Source organism: Saccopteryx bilineata, chromosome 6 (genome assembly GCF_036850765.1).
Source record: "Saccopteryx bilineata isolate mSacBil1 chromosome 6, mSacBil1_pri_phased_curated, whole genome shotgun sequence".
Classification (NCBI taxonomy): Eukaryota; Metazoa; Chordata; class Mammalia; order Chiroptera; family Emballonuridae; genus Saccopteryx; species Saccopteryx bilineata.
In genome coordinates this window covers 133,337,061-133,350,523 of record NC_089495.1, presented here as the reverse complement: position 1 = coordinate 133,350,523, position 13,463 = coordinate 133,337,061, and the positions used below count along the sequence as shown (strand labels likewise).

Below are 13,463 nucleotides of genomic sequence, written 5' to 3'. Positions count from 1 at the left end.
CATTCCCCGAATGGTTTGTTGGTTTTTCCTAATTAAAACCCCCGGTTCATTAGTACAAGTCTCACCCGGATGCAGAAAATCAGTTCATAAGCAGTGACAACGACCTTATGTGGCTTCACGAAACAATTGTTGTGATGTGGAAGAAAAGAACTTTGGTTAGTACTTTTCTTGTCAGTTTATCAGGTAGTTTTTGGTTCAACGCCCGTTAGCAAGTAGAGTTGACGATTCTTTTAAATGTCCTTCAGAAATGGCAGGGTAGTCTGAGTGGAGGAGTGGGGTATCCAAGGCACATTTCCTACTGTATGAAGAGGAGGAACAGAGAGGAATGTGGCTGAGCGCTGGGCCAGGCTGGGTCTCAGGCCGCGCCCCAGTCTGCTGGGTCCCGAGCCCGGCATCCACAAGAACCCAAGGCTCTTCCACTGCAGCGGTTCCATCCTGAGCAGGGTTCCGATTTGTTCCTCTACTACCTGGGCTGCATCTTCAAGCAATTTTTTCCAAAAGGGCACTTGAGTGTTGTATTTTCTGAGCTCTTATTTATTCAATTAGTTCCCTCCTCACATAAAACACCATTAAGTGAGAACATCCTCTTTCTTTCAAAAGCCTGAAGATGCTGTTCCATCCCTATTTGGTAACTGAAATGTCATTCAGGACCCAAATTTGAGCAAATGTTTTCATCAAACTATTTTCTTTAAATATTCCAAACCACAAAAGGAAAAGTTAGGAATAACTTTTAGTCAAAACGGGAATACTTAATTTCCCTTATAGTCCTTTCTTAATTTCCTAAGTTAATGTGTTTTGATGAAGTGAGCTGTAAAGAAATCCAATTTTCTTATTTTTATCTAGTATAATGTTGTAGATGTAATTTCACGGGGAGAAGGGAAATACCCTGAGTGGATGGAAAGTCCTCGGCCTGCTAGGCTCCAACACCAGCCACCAAGGGACTGAGTTGTGCCCTTAGGAGTCAGTACTGGCTGTCTGAGGGTGTCCCAGTGACTGCATCTCTGACATCAGTTAGACCTGAGTTCTAATTCTGGGCTGCCAATCACTCCTTCTGGGATTTTGTGCAAATGCTTAACCTTTGTGAGCCCCATTTGCTGCTGATGGGAGATAAACTCAGATCTCCACTCCTAGTCGGGGTGATAATTAAAGGAGAGAATGTGCGCTGAGTGTTGTTAGACAGTGTCCATCAGTCAGGACATCAGTGAAGTGGTTCTGAGCACACTCTTGTCCAGGACACGGGGTTGGGGTGGAGGGGCAAGCATTCGCATGTAAGGACCAAATGTCCCCCAGGGGTCATTAAGGAGCAGTTACATGCCCCTGGGACTGCTCACTGCTGTGAAGTGGGGGGACGATGGCAGGTCCTGACTCAGGACTATCATGAGGGTTCAGCGTGTCACTCGTGGAAGTATCGGATGTAGAGCCTGCGTGTGGTGTGAGAGCTCAGCAAATGTAAACTGTTAATGTTGTTTTTGTATGATTAGCTATTCATTGTTCCTTGAAAGTAGGATGGGGTCTTAGAATCACAGGTTTTTTTTTAACATATAGATGCTGAAAACCTACATGATTGTACAAGCTGAATCTCCAGGATGGTGTTGTGTATTTGTGCACAAGAGGCAGGGAGGAGCGAGGAAGGGAGAACACATTATAAAGTGATTCTGATATGTGTCCTCCACTTGGTTGAAATTTTTCTTCTAGATGGAACTCTAAATATAGGCTGTAAAAGCTTTGCCTATGTCAACTATTCTTTTTTTCTTTTTTTTTTTTTTTCATTTTTCTGAAGCTGGAAACAGGGAGAGACAGTCAGAAAGACTCCCGCATGCGCCCGACCGGGATCCACCCGGCACGCCCACTAGGGGCGACGCTCTGCCCACCAGGGGGCGATGCTCTGCCCATCCTGGGTGTCGCCATGTTGCGACCAGAGCCACTCTAGCGCCTGGGGCAGAGGCCACAGAGCCATCCCCAGCGCCCGGGCCATCTTTGCTCCAATGGAGCCTTGGCTGCGGGAGGGGACAAGAGAGACAGAGAGGAAAGCGCGGCGGAGGGGTGGAGAAGCAAATGGGCGCTTCTCCTGTGTGCCCTGGCCGGGAATCGAACCCGGGTCCTCCGCACGCTAGGCCGACGCTCTACCGCTGAGCCAACCGGCCAGGGCAGCCTATGTCAACTTTTCAAGTTGCCTGTTATTATCCCCTGTGAATGACTTTGTCACAAATGGCCCATTCATTGTGTAAGTTGACAGTTTTTCTCCTAGGTGTCATCTCATGTGAATTTCCTTTCCTTCTAGGTCAACCCTTTGAGCCTCAGACTCGGAGACCTCTTGCAGGATCCTGGGTCTCAAGTCCTGCCTGGGCCCCCACATCCTCTGGAGTCCTCCAAAACAGACATCAAGAAGTCGGAGGACCCCGAGGCCTCCTTGTCCTCAGAGGAGGATACTGCCGGGGTGGAGAACGTGAAGAGCCAGACCTACTCCAAAGAGCTATTGGAGAGGCTGCCGCCCTCAGAGCCCAGGGCTGATGGGCCTGGGGAGTTCCCACACTGGGTCCTGGGGCCCACGCAGGAGGACCCGCGCCTCGGAGCAGGGGCTCGGGGACACCCTGGCGACAGCCTGCGCCTGGAAGTCAAGTCTCCCGAGGAGGAGTATGGCTACATCGTGACGGAAAACGAGTGAGTAGGTGCTCTGGTCTTTCTCTCTGGTGCCCAAGATCCTGGCTCCTTGCTGGAGTGGGGAAATGCTTCAGTTTTCTCTTGTCCTCACTGAAGAAACAAATGGAGGCATCTGGCGTCTCAAGTGTGGGCCAGCTGGGAGCAGTCGTCCTGTCCCCCAGGGCCTCTGAGCTGGGGACCCAAGGTCCAGGGCAATTCTCGAATAAACAAACTCCTCCCCAGCTCCTTCATCTTCACTTAGTCATCTGCTAGTCAGACAGCGGAGGGCGGGGCTTGTGGAAGCAGCGCTGGAGCTGCACAGGTGTGCACGTGGGTGGTCGGGCGCACACGTGGTGATCAGGCAATCACATGGGTGGTCAGGCCCCAGTTCCTTACAGCACCACTCTTCACGGGGTGGGTCAGAGTGGCTGATGAGAGAGGTGCCCCCCCACCCCACGCCAGCGTGGCTCCACCCTTCACCAGCGGCGAATTACAGGGTTTGCGGACCTGAAGTCTGGAGGAAAGTTCAGAAGTCATGTCTCCATCTGCCCGGCACCCCGGATTCATGCTCCACTGAGACCAGCTTCGCCCGCTCTCTTCCCGCTCAGCTTCCCCTTCTTCTGGTGCAGAGGCCTGGGAGTCCACCTCCTTAGGGCCTTTGAGGGTGGCACTTGCCCACCCTCTTCCTGTCACAAACTCAGAAATTAAAGCTCCCTGTGCTCAGGAGTGACCAGCTGTGTCCCCGGGAGCCAGTGAAGTGGAGGGGAAGGGCCCGAGCTAGGAGACAGTGCCCTCTAACCTGTTCTCCCACCACCATTGGCCATTGCCCATAGACCCCGCTGCTCTCAGGGGTGGCGCCGCCAGGACACAGAAAGGGGTGTGGCGGGTAGCATGCACATCTTTCCTCTTTCTCCTTCCAGTTGGGGAATAGAACCCTGAAGAATGCTGTGGAAGGTTCTGCATCTCGGGTGTCAGTGCAGATTGTAGTTATTCTCTTCTTCACTGACCATGTCTCCCACAACATGTTCTAACTTTCTGTTCAGAAAACAGCTGCCATCTCCACACAGTCCTTCCTGCATGTGACAAGCTTCCTGCTGGGTCCCCGTTCATCTCTTTGGTTTGTCTTATAAGACTATCTCTGGCATGATGGATTTATTATCATTTGTGAAGATTGTAGGTGGAGTGGATATAGCCCCAGTAACTAAAAACAATCTTGGATGCTTATATATTAAACAATATTGAGAAAAAGAAACAAAAACACTTTCCAAATCTAAAATTCTTGACTGCTTAGTTGGTAGTTTTGGGTAATGTCCGAGACAAGAACATGACCCATGGTCTTCAGGCCCAAATCGTGGGCTAGTCCCAGCTTGTCTGTTTGCTGTTGGCCTTTCTAGATTCAGTGCCCCCACCCGAGAAACTGGACAGATCCCAGCGCCTGCGGCAGTGGGGCGGGGACCTGGGTGCTCGGGGAAGGGAGAGCCTTCACCTTAAACATAGGCAGTGTTTCCCAGCAGGAATCAGACATGTTTCAGTTCAGTTCAGTGGGTTCATTTGAGACTCAAACGAGGAATGCTGGTGAAAGTACAGAATCCAAGTACCTATCGAGAGAAGGTGCAAACAGTTTTATCCAGGTTGGTCCCCATGACCACAAATTAAAGACCCCCAGCATCTTGTATCATAACTTGAACCAGATTTTCATTTGTAAACGCCTCATCCTTGACCTCAGCTCCGGTCTCACTTCCTCCCTGTTAATGACAAACCTCACCCACTTAGACTCACAACTCCCCTCCATCTGCCCGGTCCTCCTGCTTCCACGCCTTCCACAGTCCTGGTGTGCCTGACCCCGGACTTCTCAGCCCAGCTGTGACCACACCTTGGTTGGTTCTTTTTTCGGTCACTTGATGTGTAGAGCGAGGTTGTTTGTTGGCTCTTCCTTTCTCACGAAGGCATTCATCACCATGAACTTCCTCCGCAGCTGCTCCTGCCGCCCCCCATGCTAGTGTGTCTGCGTTCCCCTTTTCATTCGTTTCAGGGTATTTTTTTACTTCTCTTCTGATTTCTTATTTGATCCATTGGTTGTTCAGAAACATGTTGAGGCTCCACATATATGTGAATTTTTGTTTCCCTTTTGTAATTAATTTCTAGTTTAGTACCATTGTGGGAAAGACACTTGACATGATTCCATTCTTCTTAATTGAAAATTAAGATTGAAATCTTCAGTTTGCTAAGAACGCTTTGTGTTCCATCATCAGGTCTTCCCTATGAATGCTCTGCTATTGGATGGACATTCTGTGTGCATGAGGTCCAGCCGATCTAAAGTGTAGTTCAAGTGCAGCATCTTTGTGCTGTTTTCTATCTGATCTCTCCACTGTTGAAAGTGGGCCATTGACATCCCAGATATTACCGCATTGCTGTCCATTTCTGCTTCCAGATCTGTTAATATTTGCTTTTATGTTTAGGTGCCCCTAAGTTGGGTGAATAAATATTCACAAATGTGATAGCCTCTTGGTAAATTGATTTCTTCATCATGATATAATGACTTTTATGGTCTCTTGTTACAGTCTCTGGCTTAAAGTCTATTTTCTCTGATGTAAGTTTAATCTGCCCTGCTTTCTTTCAGTTTCTGTTTTCATGGCATTTCCTTTTCCATCCCTTCACTTGTAGTCTGTGTGTGTTCTTAATGCTAAGCGAGTCTCCGGTAGGCAGTATGTAGTCGGTATCTCCAGGTTTACCCACTCAACCACTCTGTATCTTGATGGAAGATTTTAGTCTATGTATATTTAAAGTAATTGTTGATAGGTGTGGACTTACCACCATTGAGCTGTTTTCTGGTTGTTTTGTATGTCCTCTGTTCTTTTCTTTCTCTCTTCACTTGTGATTTGGTGACTTTCTGTATTTGTTGTGTGCTTTGATCCCTTTCTCTTTTGTGTGTCTACCATAATCTTTTGCTTGGTGGTTCCCGTGAGGCTTACATAAAGCACCTGCCACTTACATCAGTCTGGTTAAGCTGATAGCTTTGAATGCATACTGAAGCTCCACATTTTTATATAATTGTTCCCTTTTTTTTTTTTTACAGGGACAGAGAGAGAGTCAGAGAGAAGGGTAGATAGGGACAGACAGACAAGAATGGAGAGAGATGAAAAGCATCAATTATTAGTTTTTCATTGAGACACCTTAGTTGTTCATTGATTGCTTTCCCATATGTCCCTTGACCATGGGGCTACTGCAGACCGAGTAACCCCTTGCTCGAACCAGCATCCTTGGGTCCAAGCTGGTGAGCTTTGCTCAAACCAGCTGAGCCTGAGCTCAAGCTGGCGACCTCGGGGTCTCGAACCTGGGTCCTCCGCATCCCAGTCCGATGCTCTATCCACTGTGCCACCACCTGGTCAGGCCCATCTTTTTCTTCTTTTTGATGTCTGTACACTTTTTTTTTATTGATTTAGTTTAGGAAGAGAGAGAGAGAGAAAGGGAAAGAGAGAGAAAAAGGTTGAGAGAGAGAGGGAAAGAGAAGTGTTCATTTGTTGTTACACTTGGTTGTGTGTTCATTGGTCACTTCCAGTATGTGCCCTGACTGGGGATTGAATTCATATGCACACTTTTAATAAAGGTAATGCTGAGATACTGTGTACTTAGACTTGTACTAATGCTGTTAGGGAAAAAAAATTTTTTTTTAATTTGGAGAAATGAATATACTTCTGGTGAGATGATACAGCCTCACCTTGATGTTAAAAACAGTAAGTTGTTAGAATCCACGTTACAACTTTCCTCATGAGGGTACCTCAGGGTTGTTAGCCCTGGAGACAAATATGCAGGTGTTCTGGATCACCGTGTGCTCCTAGAGTCAGAATTCAGTCTGGCTGCATGCTCAGTCACTGCGCAGCACCAGGCCCCCATGACACTTTCTGTAGGGAAAGTGATTCCAGATCTAGGCTGGAACTTCTGTCATTGTGGCTCCTCAGGCCTCTCTCTGCATTAGGGAGAACGCCTGTGGGTTAGCAAATGTTTTAGCTAGCTCGTAAGATCACTTAAATAGAATAAATGCCATTATTTGTCAAAATGATGGATGGGGATAACTAGTGAATCCCACAAAAACCTCATTTTACCCATTGCCTTCAAATATTTAGAAAGTTTGCATCAAAGTTCACTGATTTCATTATGCCATCCATCAATTTTTGTTTCTCTACCTTCGAATTTTCAAATAGGTAGTGAAATGACCACAGTCAGGAAGTGAGGCAGTTGGAGCAAAACACTCATTTTGAGCACAGAGCCCCAGACATGGCGTCGGGTTCTCTGGAGTGTCGGCCTGGGCCAGGTCCCGTTCTCGACTGGGTCTCACCTGGGCCAAGGGGAGGAGATAGGCACACTGTTACAGAAATAAGATAGGGAGAAATGAGTGTCGGACACCCTTCGGTTTGCTGAAGGAGAAGTCTAGGCAAGCATGCAGCAGCTGTCTGGGGCTTCCCCACGGCCCGGGAGCCGATGTCACAAAGTCCACCTGACTGTAACGTTTGGGTCTGAGGTTTCTTTGTAGAATTTACCAGCAGCATGACTGTGGCAGGGAGTGTTATTTCTTCAGTCTCAATTCCCACTCCTTTAAAATGAGGTCCATAACCCACCTCGTCACACGTCTGTGTGAGCATTCATGACATAACTCACAGCGTCTCAGTGGCAGAAAGCATGAGGAAATCTCAGGAGTTCTCACTGCTCAGGATTTCTGACCCTTCAGCCACTCTCCCTGGTCCTTTTTAGGGAACATTCCACAGATCCTCTGTCACCTCACATGTTCACTTTTTCTCATTTTCAGCCATTCTCTCATTCCAGCGCTGATTTCAGGGCATCATCTAGGCATCCTGCTGCGTGTGGGGTCTGAGGCTCCCATAGAAAATGGGGCGCGGCCTCTCCTGTGTGAGCCTCGCATCGAGTGACTGATGCACATGCTTTGTAGTCTCTGTCTCACTAGTCCGGTGGATCCCTAGAAGCATGCCCCTTCCAATGATGGGACAGTGGTTTAACGTGCTGCTGTGCTTCTGAACAGAAAGACAGTAGAGACGGGACGCTGCCAGCTGTGGACACACCTCCTGTCACCAGACAGCGGGGCAGTGGCAAGGCCCTCCAGTCGTCCTGTTCTGACCCTGAGCCGTTAAGTGCTCATGTCTCCCTTCCACAGCAGTACTGGGCGTCCAGGCAATCAGGCTGACAGCTGTCACAACCGGGCTGATGAAAGAGCATGTGCTGCGTCCACCCATTGATTTTTGAGATTAACTCCAACTGCTTCCTAAAGAAGTTCAGACCGTGAAATGACAGCTGATGGCCATGTATTTTAAAAATAAAATAGAAATAATGGCATGCTCATTTTGAGCACAATCAGCACCATCTCCTGTCTGACGTACTGAGTGGAACCACTGACATTGTGGCCCGTTTGCCTGCCCTGCCTAGAGCCCTGACAGCCCTCAGTGGTAAGAGGGGCCGGGGCCACTGGCACTCCCTGTGCAGTAGGCATAACCGGGCATCTGGTTGCAAGACCACTGGGTTCATGGTGATGTCCTGAGCTTCTGAGCTTCATCATGAGCTCCAAGGCTGCTGTAAGTCACCTTGTGATAGAGGAAAATGTCCAATTTCTGTGCTGTGGGTGAAGGGGCACAGGGCCAGGCCCAGGGTTCACGACAGAGCCTCGGCGGGTTACCCCTCTGGTTTAGCGCAGGTGAGAAGGCAGGATTTGTGGCCTCTGGCAACATCTGGGTTGGAAGTTAGCAGGTGCTCAGTATGGGGCTGTCAGTAGCAGAGGGACGGGGGAAAGATGTGATTCACACCCTCGGGGTCTGCAGTTTGTGGGGGAGACAGATGGAGGCTCATTAAATAATAACCCCCACCTATGAGAGTCCAAGTGAGAAGGGGCACCCAAGTTCCGTGCCACATCCTGGAACAGGCCACTGGGCCCCGTTCTATGTCATTGTCACCCATGTCCCAGAGCAGGCTGTCTGCAGTGGGGGCTCCCTCCCTGACAGAAGCTCTGAGTCTGGCCCCTACCACATCTTCCTGGATCCCTGTCTGTCCTGTGACACCAGGTGGTGCAGCTCATTCTTGCCTGTGCACCCTGATGTGGTCAGTGTGGTGCTGGGGCACTGGCGGGCTCATGGAAACAGAGCTCAGACCTGCAGCCTGGGCAGATGGGCAGGGCGTGATGGGCAGACAGAGGCTCCAGGCCACTCCTGCCCCCATCGGTATCCTCCCTCCTCTAGGGACTAAGGCGCCAGCTCTGGAAGGTGTCCTGGGGACATTGTACATCGGGTATGGGACGAGGTCAAAGGGCACACTTTCAAACTCCATATGCTCACCTGTGTAAAAGCTTTCTCGTTTTAAAACATCATAATGTAAACACCTCTGGAGAGCCATGTTTGGGAGGTTTGGGGGACCCATCTACCCTGAGGATCACTCGCATGCTTGGGAAGGATGGTGGGGACGGCAGTGCCAGGCCGCACACCCAAGTCCAGTCTGCTTCCCCCCACCCTCTCCTTCCTCAGCTTGCAGAAGAACAAGAACAGTTTGGAGGTCCCCAACAGGGTTTAGAGTAAGTGAAGTGCTGTGTGGCGAGAGGGCTTCCTGCCCCTGGGCCTTGGCACCTGCTCTCCTTGAGGTCTGTCCTCTGTGTGTATCTGTCTTTGTCCTGATCTGCTCTTTCTATGGGGCCACCAGTGATGTGGGACTGGGCCCCAACAAGGTCGCCCCACACTACTTGTCTGCGGACACCTGTCTGCACACACAACCACGTTTTCAGGGTCTGAGTCAGGACTTCAACACGTGAGTGCTCGCTGCTACAGTTCAGCCCCCCACACCACCATTGAGTTTTCCTTGTTGATGATTTCTGCCTGTGTCCCCCTAGAACCCAGGAAGCAGGGGCCCAATCCCTGTGGCGTGTCCTCAGCCCACACCAGGCTCTCAGGGGTGTTCTTGCAGGTGCGGTGAGAAGAGTGGCCACCTAGACAGGCTCTGCTGGGCAGCAGTTCTGACGTCACAGTCTAATGGGCTCCCTCCGAGCCGGCACTGACAGTGTCTCACAGATGACCTGTGATTTGCAGATCTGAGTGCTGGGATTTCGGATGTGTTGTCAGAACTTCGAATTACCTCTTTATGAGGAGATGCCATGCCAGGGGGTTATCCTGGAATATGCACCCCTTTTAATGGGTCACTGCTGGTGGGCTGCCCACCGTCTCATGACTTAGCCTCCAACTGTGACATTAAAGTGGCTTCCCACTGGCATGGAACTCGTTTTAGAAATGAATCCATTTAAAAATGTGTTTGCACCATGGCTGGGTGGCTCAGTTGGTTAGAGCCTCATCCCAATACGTCAAGGTTGCGGGTCTGATCCCCAATCAGTGCACATATGGGGAACAACCAATGAATGTATAGGTGGCTGGAATAAAAAGTTGATGTTTCTTTCTCTTTCTATTGCTATCCCTTCCTCTCTCTCACTAAAAATCAATTTTTAAAAAGTGTTCAAAATCTTTAAAATAAATAAACATGTGTCTCCTTTGTACACCCACCTTCCCACCCGAGGTCTGCTTCCCAGCATCTGTCTCCGTCTCCTCCCCTGTCATCCCCTCCCCCCCGCCCCATTATGTTTTCATTGAGGCTGAGATGAGCCAGTTGCTGCACCATGGGCCCATTACACATCCTAACAATCCCATTTGCACTGAACTGTGTGTCTTGTTACCGGAAAATTCAGGTGACTCATCATGGCTAGAGAAGCTCCTTCCTGAGTCTGCTGCCCTGAGAGCGTAACCTGTGAGAGGAATTCGGGCCAGGGCGGGCGCTGTCCAAGCCGGGGAGCTGACAGGAGCGTGTGAGGCCCCGAGCTCCTCACACGTTGATGCGTGCTGTGCCATGTGGTAACACTGCCCTCTCTGCTCTCCCACAGCCCCTTGAGCCTGGACAAGGGGAAGGAGCTGATGGAGGATGTCACACGTGTGCTCCAGGTGCCAGCAAGTGTCGTCACGGACACTGAGTGAGTACTGGTGTGGGGCCTTCGGGTTTTATTCTTGGCCACATCATAGGCTTTGTGTCATAGGTCGGTTTGCAAGGGGGAGAGCTATGTGCCTGCGGTTCCTGTTAATTACACCAGAGAGAAACGGTTTTGGGAAGAAATGAAAGGAAAATTCCAGTGGGGTTGGTAAGTTAAACACAGCTGAAACCTGAGTATAATTATCAGAATTATAATCAGCAGCAGTGGTTCCCAGCCCTGTGGCTCCACAATCACCGAGAGTCCCTAGCACTCCGGCTTCCCTGCCCCACGGCATAATGCAGAGCCCTGGGATGGGGCATCCGTGTAGCCCCAGTCAGCACTGAGCAGGCGCCTGTCGGGTGCAGAGCACTGCCGCCTTTCCGTGACGAGGAGGGAGGGGCGCAGGCACACAGCACGTGCACATGCGTGCTACATTTTCTATTTTTGGGAAAGTGTGAGCATTGAGGACCAGCACCACAAGAAGGAGCCACATGGTAGGCATGGCCAAGTGCAGGTGTGGCCAGAGTGCAGGCCCAGCATGGAGAGCCCACGCTGGGGCAGTGCTGACCAATGGTGAGCACGACTAGGGACTGGCAGTCAGGCTGAGCTGCATGCTCGTGGATGGGAACGTGGACACAGGGAGTATCCGCCATGGCCTGCTGACACTCAGGTGCCCCTGTGTTTCAGGGCAGCTGTTTGTGGAGCTCCTGCTGTGACCTGGCCTCCTCTAGGAGCTGGGTGACCGTAGGCGCAGCACTGCCCTGCATAAGAGCTTGCCACTCCTGGGGAGAGGCAGTCAGGTGCAGGTGGCTAGCATGGCAGGTGCTCAGAGACCTGAGTAGGGAAGCACTTCACCCAGTTGGGGCCTGGAAGCTTCTGGAAGGGAAGAGCTGAAAGTCAGGTAAAAAATAGGCAGTGCACCCCCAGCACCTGGAAAACCCACACAGTGAGCCAAGGAGCTGCCCATGTTCACCTCTCCTGGGTGCACATGTGTGGTGCACAGGTGGGCTGTGCAGGCGAGGCATGCTGAGTAGGGGAAAGAAGGCAGGCTATGCATGCTCAGCGGGGCTCCACAGAGGGACTGGGTAGGACAAGGACTGAGTCACCACCTGCAATGACCCACTGGACAAGTCTCATCAACCTTTTAGAAACTCAGAAAAGTGGCAGGACTGGGGCATCGGCCGGGGTACAGGCTTCAGGTGCACGCTCATTTAGGTGCAGAGCTGGCTGGCTCCTATCTTCTTCTCCAGAGCAGGAGCAGGAGGGCCCCCTGCACGGTCGCCAGACCAGAGCTTTTATACACATCATCTGCCAGTCTCTCCTCTGTTCAGAAAAGAAAACTGGGGCTCCCTGCTTCCTACAGAGCCAAATCTGAGACCGCCACCCTCTCCTTAAGCCTTTAGGAAACTGGTCCACAGCTGCCCTGTGAGCACACATGCAGGAAGGTCCTTCCCCAGTGGCCTTGCCCAGCGGGATACCCCCGGCTCCATGCTGTTAGTCACACTCATGTCTGAGCTGAAGTCTGGTACTCTTGATGCTGAAGACATCTCTGAAGACCTCAGTCCTGGCCACTTAATGTCTGTACTTCTCCTCAGGGTCCTTAATTATTGTCCATGTGAGCACATGCATGTGCATACGCATGCATGTATATGTGTGTGTGTGGTGCTTGTGTTGCCCCTTCTGAGCCACATGAACAGATCCTGTGTATCGCCCAGGACCTAGCACTGACAGTGTGTGCTGATGGACAGGGTGGCCCAGGGTGTGATGCTGTGTGGTCCCACGTGGCTCTGTGTGGAGGAGCCGTTCTCAGCAGTTCTCATTCTTCCAGGTGATGGGGAGGCCACCACGCCAGCACTGTGAGAGATCGTCTATGCCTTTATGGAAGTACTAGTTATGCTTAACATGCTTTGTTAATGGTTATGTAGCTGTCAAGTAAATTCCATTATTTCTTATTACATCATTAGAGACCATTAAAACGGCATTAGCATGCTGATGTAATTATGCCAACAGACGCACAACGGCCACAGTTATGACTTTATAATCTAATCATGGCTGTCCTCATGGTTGATGGATGCTGGGCTGTTCTGAGGGCTCTGTCACGTGGGCGGCGCTGCGGGACCTGCTCCAGAGCGAGGTGGGGACAGCGTCACCGCTGCTGCTGACAGCCTCCGCCGAGCCTCCTGAGCAGCCCCGAGCCGGCCGGGCCATGAGCGCAGCCCGGCAGCCTGATTCTACAATCAGTCTTTATGTCTTCTCCTGGTGCAGGAGGGGTGCAATGTCTGTCTGTGAGTTTCCCTGAGCTGATGACACACGTGCCCCATCATCCAGGACTGTCAGTGCAGGGGCCAAAGGGAACTCAAGTCCTGATGCTTTACTCTGGTTCCCCGTGCGCAGGGCTGGGGCTCCATCTGGAACAGTCTCAGCCACAAGCAGGCCCCCGTCATTCTCCCAGTGCTCCACATCCTTGCCCGCCCCATACCTCTCTGCACGTGAGAGACACTCCCTGTTGTGCTGAGACCAGAGAGTGTGTTTTAGTTTGCTGGGGCAGAATTGGAATTATTTGTCTCTTGGATTTGGGAAGACAAATAATGAAGCAGAAGTAGGAAGAAGGCCCTGTGGCTTGCTTTGCAGCCTAGATGATGACCATCCCTGGACACTGTTGCATGTGCCAGGGCAGTGTATGTCAACAGAGCAGTGCTCAGGGCGCACAGACATGCTCACAGCCAAGCACCTCCCACAGTCAGCCTGGGTGCTCCTACTTAATGTATCTCTCTGCCCACAGGCACTGTCCCCGGCAGTGGCTGGGTCACTTCAGAGACAGGGG

General features: G+C 51.0%; 1 protein-coding gene across 2 annotated transcripts in view; it reads left to right on the top strand.

The window, feature by feature from the left end:
- The window catches only part of PTPRN2 (protein tyrosine phosphatase receptor type N2), a 485,678-nt gene that overhangs the window by 242,200 nt on the left and 230,015 nt on the right, over positions 1 to 13,463 (top strand). For both annotated transcript variants that reach the window (XM_066238054.1, XM_066238053.1), the window contains exons 9-10: positions 2,282 to 2,661; positions 10,556 to 10,642. In XM_066238054.1, coding sequence (XP_066094151.1) covers positions 2,282 to 2,661; positions 10,556 to 10,642 — 467 coding nt within the window. The remainder of the gene's footprint in view (positions 1 to 2,281; positions 2,662 to 10,555; positions 10,643 to 13,463) is intronic.